Source organism: Phalaenopsis equestris, unplaced genomic scaffold (assembly GCF_001263595.1).
Source record: "Phalaenopsis equestris unplaced genomic scaffold, ASM126359v1 Scaffold232430, whole genome shotgun sequence".
NCBI lineage: Eukaryota > Viridiplantae > Streptophyta > Magnoliopsida > Asparagales > Orchidaceae > Phalaenopsis > Phalaenopsis equestris.
In genome coordinates, this window is record NW_018250395.1 from 112016 (window position 1) to 131652 (window position 19637).

At 35.6% G+C, this 19637-nt stretch overlaps 1 protein-coding gene across 2 annotated transcripts in view; it reads left to right on the forward strand.

Annotated features, from left to right (window-relative positions):
- LOC110038308 (aldehyde dehydrogenase 22A1) overlaps positions 1–12428 on the forward strand; it is a 70090-nt gene extending 57662 nt beyond the window's left edge. The window contains exons 11-15 of one of the 2 annotated variants that reach the window (XM_020743105.1): positions 10997–11212; positions 11300–11491; positions 11754–11897; positions 11972–12133; positions 12352–12428. In XM_020743105.1, the coding sequence (XP_020598764.1) occupies positions 10997–11212; positions 11300–11491; positions 11754–11897; positions 11972–12124 (705 nt within the window). In that variant the 3' untranslated portion in view covers positions 12125–12133; positions 12352–12428. Of the gene's footprint in view, positions 1–10996; positions 11213–11299; positions 11492–11753; positions 11898–11971; positions 12324–12351 lie in introns of those variants that run through there. The other variant, XM_020743104.1, reaches the window with a different exon arrangement.
- Positions 12429–19637: the final 7209 nt, after the last annotated feature.

Consider the following 19637-nt stretch of genomic DNA (forward strand, 5'->3'; position numbering starts at 1 on the left):
TCACATATGGATTGTTCGGTTTAATAAATCTGTGGTATATAGTAAACCAAATATAAGGGTTTTCAAAATTATGCTGTTTGGTGGGGTGAAAATGGAATACAGTATAAAATTTTGGTGAATTTGGACCTACAGTTCAAAGCTTGTGTATTCCGATTTTGTTAAATTTGGATGATTTTAAATATACTATAAACTGTAATCCGTGTCACTGTCCCCTGCGGCCATTGTTTCTCATCGACAACTGTTGTTGTCATCAACAACTGCAGTTGTTGGCACCCGTCACAGCTAGCCAACCACGCTTACATTTATTTCATTCTTTTCAAAGCAAATACAAAAAATATAAACTCCTATATTTTCTTACACCAAACAAAATAACTCCACAGTATTTTAAATACATTACATTTCAGTTATAACTGCTTTCTAAATGACCTCATAATCAGTAAACATTTCACATTTTATACAAATAGCGCCTCTAGATCTTTCGTGTAAAAATGATTGTTAATTCCAGTTCATGTGTCCTATAATTTCTTTCGTAAAGCTTCAGTTGTTAGACACATACATAATTACTCTTTTGTTCTATATTAAAGTACATCTTAATATTTTTAGTGATGCATTAATATAAATTTGAAATATAGTTCTTGATGGAATGGCTAGCACTTATGCTGTTATCAAATGCTTGTCCAATTCTTGGAAACTATGCTTACTTTCTTCTGTACATTTAATTTAATATTTCCTTATATCAGCTTGGACAACAGCATTACTATTTGTGAAAATACGATGACAAACCTCTTATAGTATCCCCACTAAACTCAGAAAATTAATTATATCTATGAAATTCTTGGGTGTATGCTATTTTACTACTGTTTTTACTTTCAGAGAAACTACCGAAATTCCATGACCGCTAATTATGTCCTAAAAATGCAATGCTCCGTAATCAGAGTTCACATTTTAAAAATTTTGCATACAACAGATTATTCCTCATTAGCTCCCAAACTTTCTCAATTGACTAACTTGATAATCATTAATTTTAATGTAAATTAAAATATCATTAATTAATATAATAACAAACTGATTATCATTCATCAAATCCATCAAGACAACGAGAGGATTAGTTAGACCTAATTGCATAACTAAAAACTCACAACTATTGGATCTAATTCTAAAAGCTATTTTAGTTATATCTATTTTCTTCACCCTAACTTGATGATATTCGGATCTTAAATATTTTCTTGACAGTGCAGTAACCTTTTCTAACAGATCAAACAAATCATTGATCCTTAATTGTGAATATTTATTTTTAAGTGTCACTTTATTCAACTCTCTGTAATTAATGTACAATATTATCATTTCATCAGTTTTCTTAAGAAAGTACAGCTGCATTCTGCAATTGACATTTTACTTTATGCAATATCTTGGGGGGCCATTTTAAGGAGACTATATATTGCGAATATTCCTGGCTGCACATCAATTTCAAAATCAATCTCTTACAAGTGGAAATACTATCAATTCCTCAAGAAATATAAACTATGCAATAATTGTATATTCTTTAATCCATGCACATCCTTATTAAATAATTCAAGTTTTACCAAAAATATCAGTTTGCCACTTCTCAAATATTTCCCAATCATTATTGCACTAAGCAGAGAAGATATTGGCTTCTTATCTCAAGAAAAAACTATTTCTTTCCATTCAGTTTGAATTTCACTTCTCTTCTAATATTCAGTTGTAGCCAAGTGCCTAACTAAGTAGTTTCTTCCCATAGTAACATCAGAAGGCTTGTATAAATATTACAATTAGCTCTGCTAACAATTTCATTTCCTGAATGTTAACATCCACAAAATATTTTCTGCATACCTTCAAAAGGCATAACAACACACAATCCAGGTACAAAACACACCATATCAACTGATAAATTGGCAAAAAAAATTTCAGAAATAAAGGTATGTAAAGAAACAAAATCCTCAAAAGATTTTGTACATTTCCTATTCATATGCTCTCAGTTTTTATGCTAGTCACAATCTTATTTACTTTGCTTTTGTTGCACATTCCCGCGGCCTTCATTCATGCAACCATAATCGTTATTTTTATGCAATTTGGTGCAATTAAAATTATATAATTTTTTATGAGGTTATCTCCTTATGTAGGCTTGAGGCTAGATTATTATTTGGTGTTTTCTTTCCCTTTGTTCTATTTCTTTTTTTTTAAGTGGTTAATTTACTTGTATGATTGATTATTTTCATTATTTGATATGATAAAACTCTTTTCAAATTTTTTTTATTTTTCAATAGAATGTGTGATTATTATATGATCCTGAATTTTTTGAGTACTAATGTCCTTGGTGGTGCAACCGTGCCTAGAAAACAAATTACAGATATAAACAATAATCTGTGATCAGGCAAACTATTAGGAACGAATTTGCACATACACATCTTCGTTTATGTGAAATGAAGAGAATGGCAAATAGATGCAATAAATTATATTGTCAGTGTCTTTTCCTGAATCTCAAATTGATGGACCAAAGAGATGGAAGAACATAGGAAGTGAGCAAGAGCAAGCAAACATACAATAATCTTTTGGCGGATGCTTCATAATACCAATAATAAGTAGTAGTCTTTGTTCTCCTAGGACTGAAACCCACTAGAATGCCCCATTAACCTCTTTCCTTTGGTTAAGAAAAAACTAGGTTAAAGAACATCTTTAATGATATGTCACAACGTGGTCCGGGGTATCAAATTAATCCAAGCTAGAACAAACGATCAGACTGTAAAAATTAAAATATTTTATATTCATTTTATATTATTAATATTTAACAAACAAAGAGCCATTAAAGAAAGTAAATTAAAGTAATGCAATTAAATTTTATCTCATTACAGGTTATTCGCGTCTTTTATAAATATTTTCTCTTTTATTACTTATTTTTTAATCATTTAATTGAACTTGAAAGCTTGTTTAGAATAACAGTGAGCTAACCATAGCTAATGAATACACATATTCCTAAACTATAGTAATATAATGATAAAGAAGATAATGTGCATGAAAATTAAAATTTATGTAATTCATTTTAAGAATATGTGAAGAGTTGCACCATCTATTATTATTATTTAATGAAATTTCAAATAATCGCTGTCTTGCTATATACCTTTACATGCCAATATTTTTGTAATCAATATGCATCCATCACAGGAATACTGTGTAAAATTTTATAATTTTAAATGCTTTAATATCAGTATCCTTTTTCATTTACGTGCATGGATGCCTTATTGTTCGTTCACTAGTACCATAAAGGGGGGACGCCATTATAGCCAAACACACATGCAATCAATCAAAATAGTAACTTTCATTCTTATTTTCATTTCATAACATTTAATACCTAATATAATAACTTGAACTATGCATTTGATGGACATATACAAGTATCAGAATACAATTCAATATGATCAAATCAATTTAAAGAGCAACTAAAATTAAAATATATCCAAGCAATTAACATAGGGTATCAGATTTAGAGGAAACCAAATACTACTATAATTTACAAACACAATTACTCATCTCAATCAACGATTTGCTTCTTAACTTGTATTGCTTCTTTCAAATTAACACCTATAAAATATAAAATATTCATATTACTAAATTTTTTATCACATTACTTAATTATGTTTTAATGTATTTATGTTTATTGTTGTATTTTATTATCTTAATTAAGATTTTAATACTTAAACTTTAAGTTTAATCATTGAAATTAATATTAATATTAAATATTTTTAATTTATGCAGAGTACTTTTCGAAATAAAACCCTAACTTATATTTGTTGTCCCCAATCTTTTCTCGATCCAAATCTTAAACTTTTATAGCTTGAATCCTTTTTAATTTTAACCTTACTATTAAAAATTAATAATTAATAATATAAATTTTGAAACACTTTTCTCTCCATGATTCAGTCTCTCCTTCTCGTGCACTAATTCCTCTCCTTTTCTATGTAGTACAGCGACATCACACGCGAGATCCTTTTTCCTCTGGCTCCTACTTGCATGCACAAGAGCTCATTTTCTTTCTTTCTTCGATTGGACAGGGCACCACTTCTCTTCCTAGTGTTGCAGTTGAGGCCATTTGGTTAGGTCACGGGCTCCCCTCTCTTATGAGAAGCCGCTACTCATTCGCATAAAACAATATATTGAAGCCTCCTACACACGCAAACTGCATCGTCGTCTTCCTTACCCTTGACGCACATGACTACCACAGTGTTTCGAGGCCTTCTTCCTTCGTGAGCCAAAGAGATGCTTGATGTTTCTTCTATTGATTGGTTAGGACACAAGTTCTCCCATGGTTCTTGCTCGCTCTAACTCTCATTTCTTCTCCCATTTCTACGAAAGGAACATGCTTCTCCTAAAGACGAAACAAAGAGATTATTATTATTATTATCATTTATTTTACATAAATATATATATATAATATATATATATATATATATTGGTTATTACATGTAATCGGCGAGCCGCCGCAATGCCTTAGCGCAATGTTTCTTCGGTTGTAAATCTTTTCTCTGGTGCTCAACGACGAACTTTCTGCACTCGACGACGACGACGAAGGGCTCTGCATTTGTCGTCTTCGACGAAGGGCTTCGGCGGTTTCCCTTTTCGAGCTTCCGTTTCTTACGAACATCCCGCAATTGATGATGACGACGAAGGGCTCAGCATTCATCGTCTTCGACGAAGGGCTTCGGCGTTGTTTCCCTTTTCGAGCTCCGGTTTCATCTGCGTTCCCTGTCTGCGGTTTCCTATTCGCAGAAGGGCGCGCCTTCTGCTCGCTTCCTGCCCGACATAAGGTTTTCGCCTATCTGCTCGCTTCCTGCTCGCCAGATTATTTCTCTCTTCTCTTGTGAGGGAGATGGCCTCGACGCTCCGTTCCTATGCAAATGCTCTTGTCGACGACTTTCCTGCTCATGCCCCTCCTCCAGGTTCAGCGCCTGGTTTTGCTATCGGTAAGTCCTGCAATGTTCCAGAATCTTTTCATGAGACTCTTGAAGGTGGAGGTGATCACACTTTTATTAAAAAGCTTGGAAAAAAAATAGGAAGTCTGCACTTATTCTCACAGAGGTTGAAACTGGTATTCTTGCGTTCTCTTAGCATTTCTCTCTAGTGGGGAAATTTCTTTATGGTCACCCAAAACTGGAGATCATTAGAAAGGAGTTTGATACTATGAAACTATTGGGCAGTTGAAACATTGGCCTACTTGACGGTAGACATATACTTATTCAGCTATCTCATGATGTTGATTATACTCGCATTTTCTCTCGAAAAGCCATCAAGATTGACAATCGTTTTATGAAAATTCTGAAGTGGACTGTCGGTTTTGATCCAAAAGCGGAGTCCCCTATCATTCCTGTTTGGATAAAGTTTTCGGGGTTAAAATTACATCTGTTCAACATGGAAATCCTCTACTCTTTAGCAACTGCTTACAGTAAGCCTCTCAATAAGGATAGTTCTACGCTTGTTGTCACTAGACCCTATGTGGCTTGTGTGTTAGTTGAGAGAGATATCACTCAACCAGCTCCGGATGAGATATGGATTGACATTATGCACAACGGGTATTGTCAAAAGGTTGAAATGGAACCACATCTTTCTTATTGCTCTCATCGTAGTATGTTTGGCCACAACTCTACCATTTGCTATCGTTTGCATCCTCATCTAAGGCCAAATATTCCTAAAGAACAGTCACCTACTATCCTTGTTGAGAAGATGCAATCCGATTCTCTTCCCAACACCGCAGTTCCTGAAGAAGAACAACATACTACAGCTACAGATCCAGTTGTGCTCATACCACTTATTGTTATTGAAGACTCACTCACATGCCAAGACACACAAGTGTGTTTCTTTGATCCAATAATAGATCAACCGGTACAACATGTAATTGCTTTTAATGTCCAACAATCTGCACATCCCCAACACACTTTAGACCAAGATTAGGTGAGCTAATCTTCAAAAGAGGAATGACAGGTCTAGTACAGGAGGAAGAAGAAGAATGGAGGCCGACTCCAGCTCGGGAACATATTGAATGATACATTGGTTACTACTAGCAATGACAATCATAGCAATGACAATCATGCTTGCTTCTTTCCAAGAACTAGAGGCAGAGACAAAACCAAATTGGGTAAGGCAGAGGCAAAACCAAATTGTTGCTCTCTAGCCACCTGATACTATGTATTTCTGCATTTTTAGGTTTTTCTTTATGTCTCTAATGTACTTTTTAGTATTTTCTAGTTGTGGAACCCTTTGTGGTTTTGTTGTGAGCAGGGTGTCATGTTTGAGCCCTCCATCACAAATATTGGTTATTACGTGATATGCATTCCTTACATGCTTACCTCTTGGATGTAGTCTTCATTCAACTTGATAAGGAAGATTTACGTGCATGCTGCTCAATTCTTATGTATTTACATATCCGACACTTAAACTTTAACTTTTACATATGAGCTTACCTGTGCACAAAAAGATATATTTCACTTTTTAAATGTAAAAATAGTGGTATTTATTATGTGATAAAAGATTTGGGTGGTGGGAATGTAAAAAGCAAAATTTCGGTGTTATATTTATAAATACATAAGAATTGGGTGGTATGTATGTAAATGCCCCTAATTTTAAACCAACACTGCTTGGCAGCTGCAAATGGTATCTTTCATGGCCAGGAAATGTTATTAATTTGTGTTGTAATTTTCTTGGAAATCATATTGCTCCTGCATTATTAAATTTATTAGAAGCTAATGAAATTGCATTCTATGGTCGTTGTTTGATATGACTTATGAAGAACACAAAATCATTTATTTAAGTTTTCATGTGCTTCACCTATCCACCAGTCCACCGCTGAAATTTGGATTACCTCAGCCAAGCTTCTCCAACCAACAAATAGATCTAGGCTCATCCAGCTCAAAAATGAGCTTCATAACGTTTTAATGAATACCCAATCCATGAGCAATATCTCTCTACCATAGGAACCCTTGTGGATAACATCTCAGCTGCAGGAGGATATCTAGATCTCATGAGGATATCATCCTATACACTTTAAATGGTCTAACCATCAAACTACCAAGCATTCAGACAACAATCCGTACACAACTACAACCAATAGAGCTAGATGACTTCTATGTGTTGCTGTGCAGTGAGGAAATCAATCAAGCAGCGAATTAAAACAAACTAGGGTCTTCAGCTAACCCACAATTTGCTATGAATGCTTACCGAGGATGCTCAAACAACTCATCCCATGGTCGTGGAAGAAATCAACCCTCTACTTCTACAAGATCTAAACCAGGCCGCACTTCACACCGTTCTCCAGTTGTGTGTCAAATATGCAACAAATTTGGTCACTCAGTTATGCACTGCTAGCATCGTTCGAATCTTGAATACACACCTACCAACAAGGCATTGCAAGCTGAATCATCATGGGTTCTAGATTTTGGAGCTACAACTCTCCTCATGACAGACCTCAACCAAAATCAACTAGCCACACAAGCTGAAGGATCTAAACACGTTGTGGGAAATGGTCAACCAATAGAGGTGAAACTCACAGGTGATGATATTCTTCCTACACAACCCTGCATTCTTCGTCTTCCTTCCATATGACATGTACCATCCCTCTCCCACAATTTACTTTCCGTTCATAAGCTCGTTGAAGATAATAATGTTGCCATTCTATTTGATAAATTTTGTTCTCTTATCTTTAATCCATACACTCACGAAATCCTACTTCATGGTCATAGCTCAAAAGGGCTTTACTCCATCCCTACTTCATAATGCCATCCATCTACTTCAATCACTCATTAAGCTTTGTCTACATCCACCCAGATGTTTACATTGTGGCACAAAAGGCTTGGACACCCTCATTTGGATACTCTATATCATTTATCCTACTCTCAAGCGGCACTTGGAATATCTTCTTATTTTTCTTTGTGTAATAGTTGCAAATGTAGTGAGAGTCATAGACAATCCTTTCCATCAAGCTCTTCAAATTTGTTTTTTTCTAACTTATACATTCCGATGTATGGGATCCATCCCCAATATTATCAAATCAAAATTATCGTTATTATTTGATTTTTATTGATGAGTGCTCTAAGTTCTGTTGGTTATATCCACTCCATAAAAATTCAAAAATTCCCCAAATATGCTTGCAATTCCTACAAATGCTTAAGAATCAATTTAATGCTACCATTAAAATTTTCGGATCTGATAATGGAGCTAGATATGCCAACTATGAGCTCAAACTAAGCCTTTCATCAATGAGGAATTATACTCTAATTCTCGTGCCCATATACTCAGCAAAATGGAGTGGCCGAACGTAAACACCACCACTTAATCGAGACTACCCGAACCTTATTATATGATGCATCTCTTCCACTCAATATTTGGCTTGAAGCACTTCTGACCGCTATGTATCTTATCAACTGTATGCCCTCCAAGATCACTAAATGGCTTTCTCCTTATGAAATCCTATACAAGAATCCTCATACATACGCTCATTTAAATGTGTTTGGTTGTCTATGCTTCCCATGGTTGGAACCAATGACATCGCTCAAACTAGCCTCCCGCTCCACACCATCTATATTTCTCAGTTATCCTCCAAACCACAAAGGCTTCATGCGCTATGATCCTAACACATCCAAAATTATCATCTCTTGTCATGTAGTTTTTCATGAAACCACCTTTCGACATAGTTAAGACCCTTCCCCAATCTCACCTCAAATCAGTTCTTCACTAAACCCACTACTCATACCTACCTCCTTGAATAATCTAAGGTCTCCTCTTCCAACCCACTTCTCTCACGAATCGCACATCACACAGGGTGTTGCGGCAAACACACAACAGCACATACCTGCAACTAATTTGTCCGCAGGTCCTCCATAGACGGATACTTGCATGTTTGATTGTTGCATCCCTACAACCAGACTCACCATGTCGAACAAGTACCTACTGTGTCCACCTTCACGCAACTCCATCCCATGATAACTACCACCAAAACAAGTACTCTAAAACCCATTCAACGTTTCAGTCTACTGCATCATATTCCACCAATACCTCCCATATCCTACTTGCAAGCGGTAAAAACATGAACACCGGAGAAAAGCAATAAGTGCTGACTTCCATGCACTCCAAGCTCAAGGCACATGAGCACTTGTCTCCCCTCTATCGAACACCAATTTTGGGTTGTTGATGGACATATTGCACCAAATATCATTCAGACGGCTCAGTGACACACTATAAAATAAGGCTAGTAGCATTAGGATTCAATCAAGAGTACAATATAAACTATTATGAAACCTTTAGCCCAGTGGCGAAAATGCCTACTCTCAAAACTCTTTTAACAGTAGCTTTCAATAATCAATGGCCTATCCTACAGTTTGATGTGTCCAATGTCTTCCTTCATGGCACTCTTTAGGAGAAGATCTACATGAGACAACCAAGTGGCTTTACGGATTTGCAATTCCCACAACATGTGTGCTTACTCAAGAAGGCTCTATATGACTTAAAACAATCTCCTAGATAGTTGTACACTACCATATCAAAATTTTTACTCCCGTTTGAATTCATGGTGAGACAGACCGATCCATCTCGACTTATCCTTCGCAAGTCCGCAGGTAATATCCTCTCCTCTATGTAGATAACATTCTGTTAACAGGAGATTGTATGGATACTATGAGTGAACCAACCACCAAACCCTCTAATCACTACCAAATCAAGCAACTTAGGGAGATAAATTCTTGGGTATTGAAGTCTCCCGAACAACACACTCATTGTTTTTTAGCCAAAAATCATACCTTACCAACATCCTCCAAGAGACGACAATAATGGGATTCAAACATATCTCCACTCTTCCAAGTAAGAAACTAGAGTTGCCGATCACTCAACCTCGCATTGAAAATCCAACGGAGTATTGAAGGGTTTCAGGAATTCTACAATACCTTACACTTACCCGACCATATATCTCATTCTCAGTGAATCAAATATGCCAACTCCTACATAAAACAACAATGCATCACTTCCAACAACTTGAACGGCTCCTCCGTTATTTGCTTGTTATACTTGACTATGGCATTCTCATCACCCGTGGTGAGCTTATTCTTGGGCAAGAAATATTGAGAACCGAAAGTCTACTATAGGGTTCTAGTCGATGTTGGGTAAGACACTTATTGCATGGACAGTAAAGAAACAACAAACCATTTCAAGGTCATGGTAGTGGCTACAAATAACATTATATGGCTTCATTGTCTACAAATGGAGCTTGGTGTCCCTCAATCCCAACAGATGAAACTATTTTGTATTAACATCTCAGACATGACACTATCAACCCGGTTTTTCATGTCAGGGCTAGGCACATTGAGATTGACCAACATTTTTTTCGAGATTATCTTCAACGTGGTAAGATCAAGATTCACTACATTCTTACTCAAGACCAATCAAGCGACATCTTTACTAAAGCACTTAATAAACCAAGTTCAATTATTTTCTATCCAAGATTCAGGTTCTCCCCAAGAACCATCATCTTAAAGGGGGATCACAAAAGAAATATTCTCAGGTATGTTCTAACGCACCATGTGCTAAGGAGCAGCAGGTGGAATGCACTACCATTGTAATTACCTAGGGGGTATTTATGTCTTATGCTAAATATAGCTAATAGAATATTCTGCCCTTATTCATATACTCTCCATGTCTGCTTCAGTAATCCATCTTTGTATGGGAGCTGGTGTTGCTGCTTAAAGAACCACTTGTTTTAATAATTTACTTTTTTTGTTTTACAATCAGGGATCAGTCCTTTATTCTGTATGTTCTCTGAACCCCCGATACCTTTTATTTGGAAGGTTTATTTTTAGTTTATTACTTCATCTAGATTGGACCTTTGTGGCATTTGAGTACAAGGATTTCCTGATGAGTTAGTTTAGTACCCTTTTAGTTTTTCTATGCAGTGTTTTTTGCAGTACTGTAGTGATATTAAGTTTTATGTATATCATCTTTGTAGGGCCCTCCATCGGGGGGCAAGTATGATATGGGTGCTATATGTATGCAAGAGCATGCTGACAAGCTTCAAAGTCTAGTAAATGATGCCTTGGAGAAAGGTGCTGAAATTGTAGGCAGAGGAAGCTTTGGAAACCTGGGGGAAGATGCGGTGGATCAATTCTTTCCCCCAACTGTCATAGTGAATGCTAACCACACAATGAAACTGATGCAAGAAGAGGTAACCGTGACTACATATTTTCTTAGTTGCTATTTACTGTTGTGATATGATCGCGTGCTTACTGGACAAAACCTAATTGTTCTGCAGGCTTTTGGGCCTATAATCCCTATTATGAAGTTTGATACAGATGAAGAGGTTATCAAGCTTGCAAACGATTCAAACTATGGTCTTGGCTGTGCTGTATTTTCTAACAACCGAAAACGTGCTGTTGATATAGCTTCTCAGATACACTGTGGAGTTGTTGCTATTAATGATTTTGCATCGAATTACATGTGTCAGGTGGTTAGAAATTTCTAATAATTGCAACTATTGTTTTTCATTTTAATTGCTTTCTAAGCACTATTTTTATTGCAATTTGGGTTCTTTATTCTTATTATTGGGAACGTGTCAGGTTCTTAAACTAAAGTGAGCAAAACGAGCAAAAATATATATTTTGTTCATCTCTGCCTTGCAATGAGCTCGTTTCTAGCTTTTTAGTCTGTGCAACCACACCCAAACATTGGATCTTATTTCTTTCATATATTTTATTTTTTTTCAATAGTCATTGCCATTTGGCGGAGTAAAACACAGTGGATTCGGAAGATTTGCTGGAGTTGAAGGATTGCGAGCCTGCTGCCTTGTGAAGTCCGTGGTTGAAGATAGATGGTGGCCTTATATCAGAACAAAGATACCCAAGCCCATTCAGGTTTGTCTTGTGGGCATAACAAACAACTGAGCAAAATTTTGGGAGTGTATTAACACCATTTCATGTTTGTTCAGTATCCAATTTCAGAGAATGGATTTGAGTTCCAGGAATCTCTGGTTGAAGCTCTCTACAGCCTGAATGTGTGGGATAGGCTTCGGGCTTTGGTCGGAGTGCTGAAGATGATTTCTGAGCAGAACTCTACCTCTCAGACAGATAAAAGATCGTAAAATATCATTGTAATAATGATGTTTCTGCTGCGTATATGTTTTTAAATCTTCGCCTGATAACAGCTTGCTATCGTGATTTTCCCATTGAGCATCAAAAAGAAGCTGTTGCATCTTTCTTCTTCTTGATGATTATTGAATCATAGAAACAAATGATTACTGTGCGATGGTCTATTTTCTGTTTTTTTTTTTTTTTTTTTTTTTTTTTTTTTTTTTTTTTTGGGATGTAGGTATGGTCTTGCACAACACTATCATGTATCAGTTCACACGCGCGCTCGCGCGCATACACACACCAATAAATATATATATATATATATATATCTGCTCAATTGGTGGTATGTTTGTTGGCAGCTTCAACGTAAGTCTCCTCTATGCTGGGCTCCAATTCATTTGTGTTGAATTAGCACATATGGGGCGGATGGACAAATGATGTCGTCCATCTTTAAGCTGAATGATAGAATCGGGCTTTCTTGCTTTCTTTTATTTATTTATTTATTTATTTATTCTGTTATTTAGTAAATAGGGAAAAAGAGTAAGTATTTTAAGAGTATTACATGTATCAGATTAATCTAATATTTTATTACAATATTGAATATAGTATTTATTTTGTTGTTTACTTTTAAAAAATCTCTTCTAATTAAATAAGCAAGATTTAAAAAATAATAATTTCAATATAAAAAATTTCATCTGCACTGGAATATTATATAAGTATAGATCAACGAGATATTTTCCTTTTGTTGATATATTTGATGTGATGCTTTATTTTAAACATCACTAGTATGTATTTATATATACATACGTATTACTGTAGATACGTTTAGTTTTGGTATTGAAAGTTGGCATTATTTTGCTTCTTCATGTGCTCGGCTTTATATGTAATTATAACATTGTATTTTGTTTTGCAGTGGGTTATATTTGTATGCAATATGGTAAGGAAAAATGATGAGGGATGAACAAGGAATGGCCTACAGTTTCATGCTCTGGAAAAAAAGAAGTAAGAAATAAATGAACATGGATTTATATTGCCTGGTTTGAGCATTGCTCTTTCAAATGAGGGTACAGGCAATTTTGTTTCTACTTTTATTTGGCAAGTGAATTGTAGTTGATCTTATTTTTGTGTAAAATGTGTTCAAGTATTAGGGGAGTGGCAGCACTAAATATATATATAAAAGAGGTTTTTTTATTAGGGTTGAGATTGAGTCTCTAAGAATTCAAGGTTAAAGTTTTCAATATTACTATTTGGAAATTTGTAATTAGGATGGTTCAACTAGGAATAGTTCTTTCCAGACTACAAAAGGATAAATTAGGAAATGCTAGATACTTTGAAGTTCAAAAGCACTTTCATTATCTTTCTATTAGGTTGTAATGATTTTGAGATTAAGAGATTTATTGGATCTAAGTTGAACTATTAATCTGAAAACTAGAGCTCATATTTTAGTGAGATTGAATTGTTAGGAAGCTTAGAGCGAGGTCTTGTGACGTAACAAGATGAATGGTTTCTAAACCTGTTTAAATGTGAGGTCTTCTAATCAATCAAAGCATCAAATCTAGTCTAAGGAAATGTAAGAACTGAATATATAACATGGTCCAATGGATGATTAAATAATGACCAACTCTACTAGACTTAAAATTTTACATGGAAATGACTGCCAGTTAAACTTTTCTAATTTCTTAAATCATGAGGTTTGGCCACATGAAATGTCGAATAGGTTGGGTTGTTGACCATTAGAAAAATGTCTAATGATTTTCTTACAAAAATTAGGTTGCATGGTTATGTTTAGATGCAATGTCTCTAATTAATGCAATTATTTTTGTTATATTTTAAAATTTAAAATTTAAATTTTGTTTGATCTAACAAAATGTCTGACTAAAGATGATTGATTTGATTTTGTTTTTCTGGTTTTGTGTTTTTCTCATAACACTAGGGAGAGGTCATGTAGTCTTTATTTACACATGTATGGAAAGTATTAAGGCTAAGTTGAGTGTTAACGATAGATTTAACTGGCGGCTCTTTAAAATGAGGGTACGGGCAATTTTGTTTTTACTTTTATTCGGCAAGCGAATTGTAGTTGCTCTTATTTTTGTATAAAATGTGTTAAAGTATTAGAGGAGTTGCAGCACTCAATATATATATATAATAGAGGCTTTTTTTATTAGGGTTGAGATTGAATCTCTAAGAATTCAAAGTTAAAGTTTTCATTATTACTATTTGGAAATCGGGCATTGTTATACACCTCAAGTAAAAGAGAATGGTGGGGAAGTCGAGCATGTGGCTCTTGCAACAGCTGCTTATTCGCCATCAAAGGGTCAAGAGCTCATCAACACTAGTTCTAGCTAAGAGATTTGTGAGCCCTCCTCTGTTTTCTACCATTAAGATGCCTCTTCAAGTGGCTTCTCAATGTTAGAACTAGAAAGAGAGACATTTGTGAAAGATAAGAGGTCATTTTCTTGTTCTACATTCTTAGGGTATGTAGCAACTCAAATTCTCAAACATCAATGTATTGTTCGCTTTGGCTAAATTTCCTCATGGTTTAACTCCATTGGTTTAACCTCCCAAGAAGACACCCATCCTAGGAGCACTCAAATGCGAGCAAATTTAATTGTGAAGTTTCTAATAAAGTTTCACCGTTACACCAAAAACCACATCGATGTTTAAGAGTTTGACTTTAATTTACTTAAAAGGATAAGCTCATAAGTTCCACTATTTTGAATAATCATAGTGTAAGGAGAAATAAAGTGAATGTTTTATCTAATACTTATGGCAACATGGTTGAGAGTCCCATTTCGACCCTCCCTAGTTGAGCTCAACTCAATCTCCTCATCAATAGTATCTATAAATGCTTACTACTACTTAGTGATATCCTTGAACATCTGTAAAGCTAGCACCTTCACCAGAAGGGGAGCTTTGATGCAGCTGAGCACATTGAGCTCCATATTCGTCATATGCTAGACACGTTTGAGCCCTGCATGTGCCAGCTTTGGCACCTCCTTCTCTATGGGACAGTGGACCGACCTAGTTTCAGTTGACCACCCCCTTTAAAATGAGTGAAATAATTTTTTTTCTTTTAATTGTTCACATTGTTCTCAAGTCCACATAACCAAAATTTTTTTCCAAGATGATCCCCTTTTATTTAGATCAAATGGAAAATATCATTCTGGAATGGTCTTTTAACCAAAGAATCTTCATCTATTTCATATATGCCATCAAAGTTATGATAGTGGCAAATAAACTCGGCTTTATATGTGTTGTAAACCCTAAAAAATATGAAGATATCAATCAACTATTAACAATGGAGCATCATATCCTGATAGTAAAACATACATCAATTAGAGCTGTTGAACTTGCTCGTAAGCCATCTTTGATGATTCAGGGCAGCACCTAAGACAATAGTCATGGGGTTAAAGCAAGAGTGGGTAAACGTAGACAAAAATGATAAAAAAAAATAAAATAATCCTAATGAAACCTCTTTTTTTAGGGCCAGTGAAGTCCCCTGTGAAGTGAGAATCTTGACCAGACCATCCACTGGAGAAGAACTCACCTCAAGGATTGTCGCCTGGACCAAAGCTTTCGCAGGAGTCTTCCTTAACATATCCTCTTATCCAGAAAGCAAATTAGCCTTCCCTTATTTCACTGCCACGTTGTGCCCTCTCTCACCCTCTTTATTTTTTTGACTGAACTTCCCTTGCAATAATTCCTTTTTCATAACGTGCATTTTCGACTGATTGCGATCCACTATGGAGGATTATGAAGAAAAAGGATTATCATACTGATTGCGATCCACTATGGAGGATTATGAAGAAAAAGGATTATCATATCTTGGATGCAATGAGAGGATGTTGGAAAGCAAACTAGTTCAAGAGATGTCTCGTCATTCTATTTATAAGGGCCTGAATCCATAATTCATGGAGGTGTCCACATCATAGGAATTAATTAAATATCATGTTTAATTATTACATTTAATTCCATCAGTTTTATCACATCGTAGTTTTCTAAAAGGCAAGAGAGTCAGATAATTAAATATATACAACCAAAACCTTCTACCTGGACCAATAAGGCTAGAACAATTTTTGACCTTTCTCATCCCAATGCAAATTGATATAAGGATGAGCTCAAGATATTGGTATGAATATTGATATGAATATTGATGAAGGCAAAAAGATTTAACCATTCCTCATCTTTATTTACATTGACATGAAGAGGAGATCAGAGATGCTATCTCAACTTTTATGATGGTTTGACAAAAAAAAAGCCATGTAATCATCGAGGTCTAAGACATAATAAAGACTAATTTTTATCTTCTTAGAGAATTCCACCTCTATAAAATGGGGGTATTAAATGTAAAACGGATTACAATACTTTAGATTCAAAAACTTCTGATTATTGAAATATGGATCATTCATTCATCTATCAAGCTTCTTCTCCTCTCTCTCCTTGCCTACGCTCTACTCCTTGTGTGTGATTCTTGGACAAAAGAAGATCAACATACAAATATCTTGATGTCCAAAGTGATTGTTAATAACAGCGTTGTGAATCTCCAAACTTATTTTTTGTCATCTAAAACACCAACTAATAGCCTGAACTCATTGAAAATTGATTCAAGTCTAAAATAGCAGAAAAATTTTGCTGCTGCAACAATACTCATGAGAACTTACCTTTATGCAAGTAAATTAATAAAAAAAATACAATATTAACTAAACTAATAAATAATCAACATTGTTAGCACAAACGGGCCTCCAAATTAAGATCTAAAATTTTGTTGGTACCATAGAAACTCTTAGCAATTAGAACTTAGAACTCATCCTCTGAAAGGTTGATACAATTGGGCCTATGTAATGCGTCCGCCCTCCAGATAAGCCAGAATCCAATGATATTTATCATATTAAAAATATCGATTATATATATATATATAGAACTGAGTGACATGTGCCCAAAATTTAGTCAAACGTTTACTTTTTATTTTTCCTTAGATCAGGAAATCCTACGGTCTTTCCTCAAAGATTCGTTCCAGCTTCCAGCAGATGTGTTTAATTTGGAAATTATTTAAAATTTAGCCATCTACATAACGACAAAAGTTAAAAATTGAATGTTTGAGCCGGCATTTACTATGGAAAAATATTAGATGAGAACTCCTAACGTAGAGCTGCGTTCGAGATCTAATGAAATGATGCCACGTGGTGGTGACAGAAATATTAAAAAAAAAATTATTTTAGTGTAGGGGAATATTCCCTCCGTGTTATTCTGCATTATTCAGGTGTTGTTGTCGTGGTATTCATGTGTTATTGTGTTCTGGGAATACTCCCGGTGTTATAATAACACAATAACACATCCATATCACCACAATAACACCTGAATAATGCATAATAACACAGGAGAAATACTCTTCTGTGTTATCGAACCAGATCACAGGAAAGCGAGCGTGTTTCCTTGAAGCCACGTATCCGCATATCAGTAAACTCCGAACATCGCTCTACGTTGGGAGTCCTTATGTAATATTTTTCCTATATTGAGATATTATTTTCATAGGATTATAAAAAATCTCTTATTTATGGGTGAAAAATCAAAAATAATCATAACTAAAAATATCTTCATGATAACAAAGCTTTTAGAAGGGATAAAATTATATTTCATGAAAGCATGCTATTTTTAAATAAAATTTGTATATATATTTTCTGTTTATTCAACCCAACATTGTTGTTTACAATAGTTAGAGCAAGATAAATATTAAGTTCGAAACATTTTTTATTTATGAAACCATTAAAATGTTGAAGCTTTTAAAATAAAACTGATATTTTATTTTAAATTAAAACTAGTGTTCATAAGCTTGTTCATCATGCAGCTATTACTTCGTTGGAACATTTCAAATTGTTGGGCTCTATGGTGGATTTTCCAAGTGGCACTTTTCCTTATGTAAATCACGTACCAATAAATTTTAAACAGCTTTGAGTAAAGAAATTCAGAATGTCCCTTTCGTTCGTTCTTCTCTATGCTTCCGAATCTCTTGTCTTAACCGAATATTTCGATCTTTATAATATTGACATTTGTCCTGTTCTTGTTTGTACAAAGAAAACATTTCTTTAACCTATTATTGATGCAATGCATGTAAAGGATTACAGAATATATGTTTATATCTGTTGCATGGCACGCTATAATCAATAAAGATATACTTTTTGTCGAATCCAAATTTGTCCACTACTGTTGAACCCAAATCTGTCATTTGACTCGTGCCTAAAAGCTAGAGCGCGGATTCTAAGGGAATGTGAAGAAGGGTACCAGTTTCGTTTTACATGGGGGTTGAGAGAGGGAGGCTAGGGACCCCTTTTTACATCTAAGGATCCTCTATTTATAGAGAGAGAAAGAGGGAAAATGATTATATTTATGCCCCTGCTTTAAGGGGAGCTATATGGGTATCATGGTTCTTTCCCTGCTTAGACCTGTCTCCATGGTGCGTTCTCATCGTTGAACTTGTCGGCATCAGGTGGCCAGTCTAAGCTACCGGTCGGCTGGAAATGGTCGAAGGCCGACCCAGATGATTGACCAGTAGGGGATGGTCAACCAAAGTGACCGACATGTTGAGGATCTAGTGGTTGATACCCCTTCTAAGTGCAAGCACACACGGGGACTCATGCAAGTGGATGTGTCATATCAGTAATATCAGATTTTAGAGTCCGGAATGTCGATCCCATAGGGGGCGAGGGAAATAGACTTAGGCACAGGGACTCACGCAAGTGGATTTGTCGGGTGTAGAGACGTGCTCCCGGGCTCTTTGACTTTTTTTGTTCTACACAATTTGGAGGTTAGAAGTGGGAAGAAGGGGAAGAGTTATCTTTTACATGGGGGATCAGAGAGGGAGCCTAGGGACCCTTTTTACATTTAAGGGTCCTCTATTGATAGAGAGAGAAAGAAGGAAAATGATTACATTTATGCCTCTGCTTTAAGGGGAGCTACAAGGGTATCATGGTCCTTTCCCAGCTTAAATTTGTCTCTCTGGTGCGTTCTCATCGTTGGACTCGTCGGCATCAGGTGGCCGGTCTGGCTACCGGTCGGCTGGAAATGGTCGAAGGCCGACTTAGATGATTGACCAGTAGGGGATGGTCCACTAAAGTGACCGACAGGTTGAGGTACTGGTGGCTGATACCCCTTCCAAGTGCAACCACATACGGGGACTCACACAAGTGGATGTGTCGTATCAGTAATATCAGATTTTAGAGTCTGGAATGCTGATCCCACAGGGGCCGAGGGAATTAGACTTAGGAAAATTTCTAGCTTATTGAATTTGTTTCTAGCCTGTAATTTAGTTTGTGTTAGAGTCCTACGTAGTAATCCTAAAGTATCAAAAGCAATTATAAAGTGTAAATTCTACAAACATCCTACTTAACATGTTTTGAATTGATGAATATGAGATTCTAAAAATACTCTCCATTGTAATGATGTAGGTGGAGTATAGGAAACGTAAAGTGCAAATTATAAAATATAATAGTGACATATAGGAGCAACACTCTTCTTTACCCTCTCCCT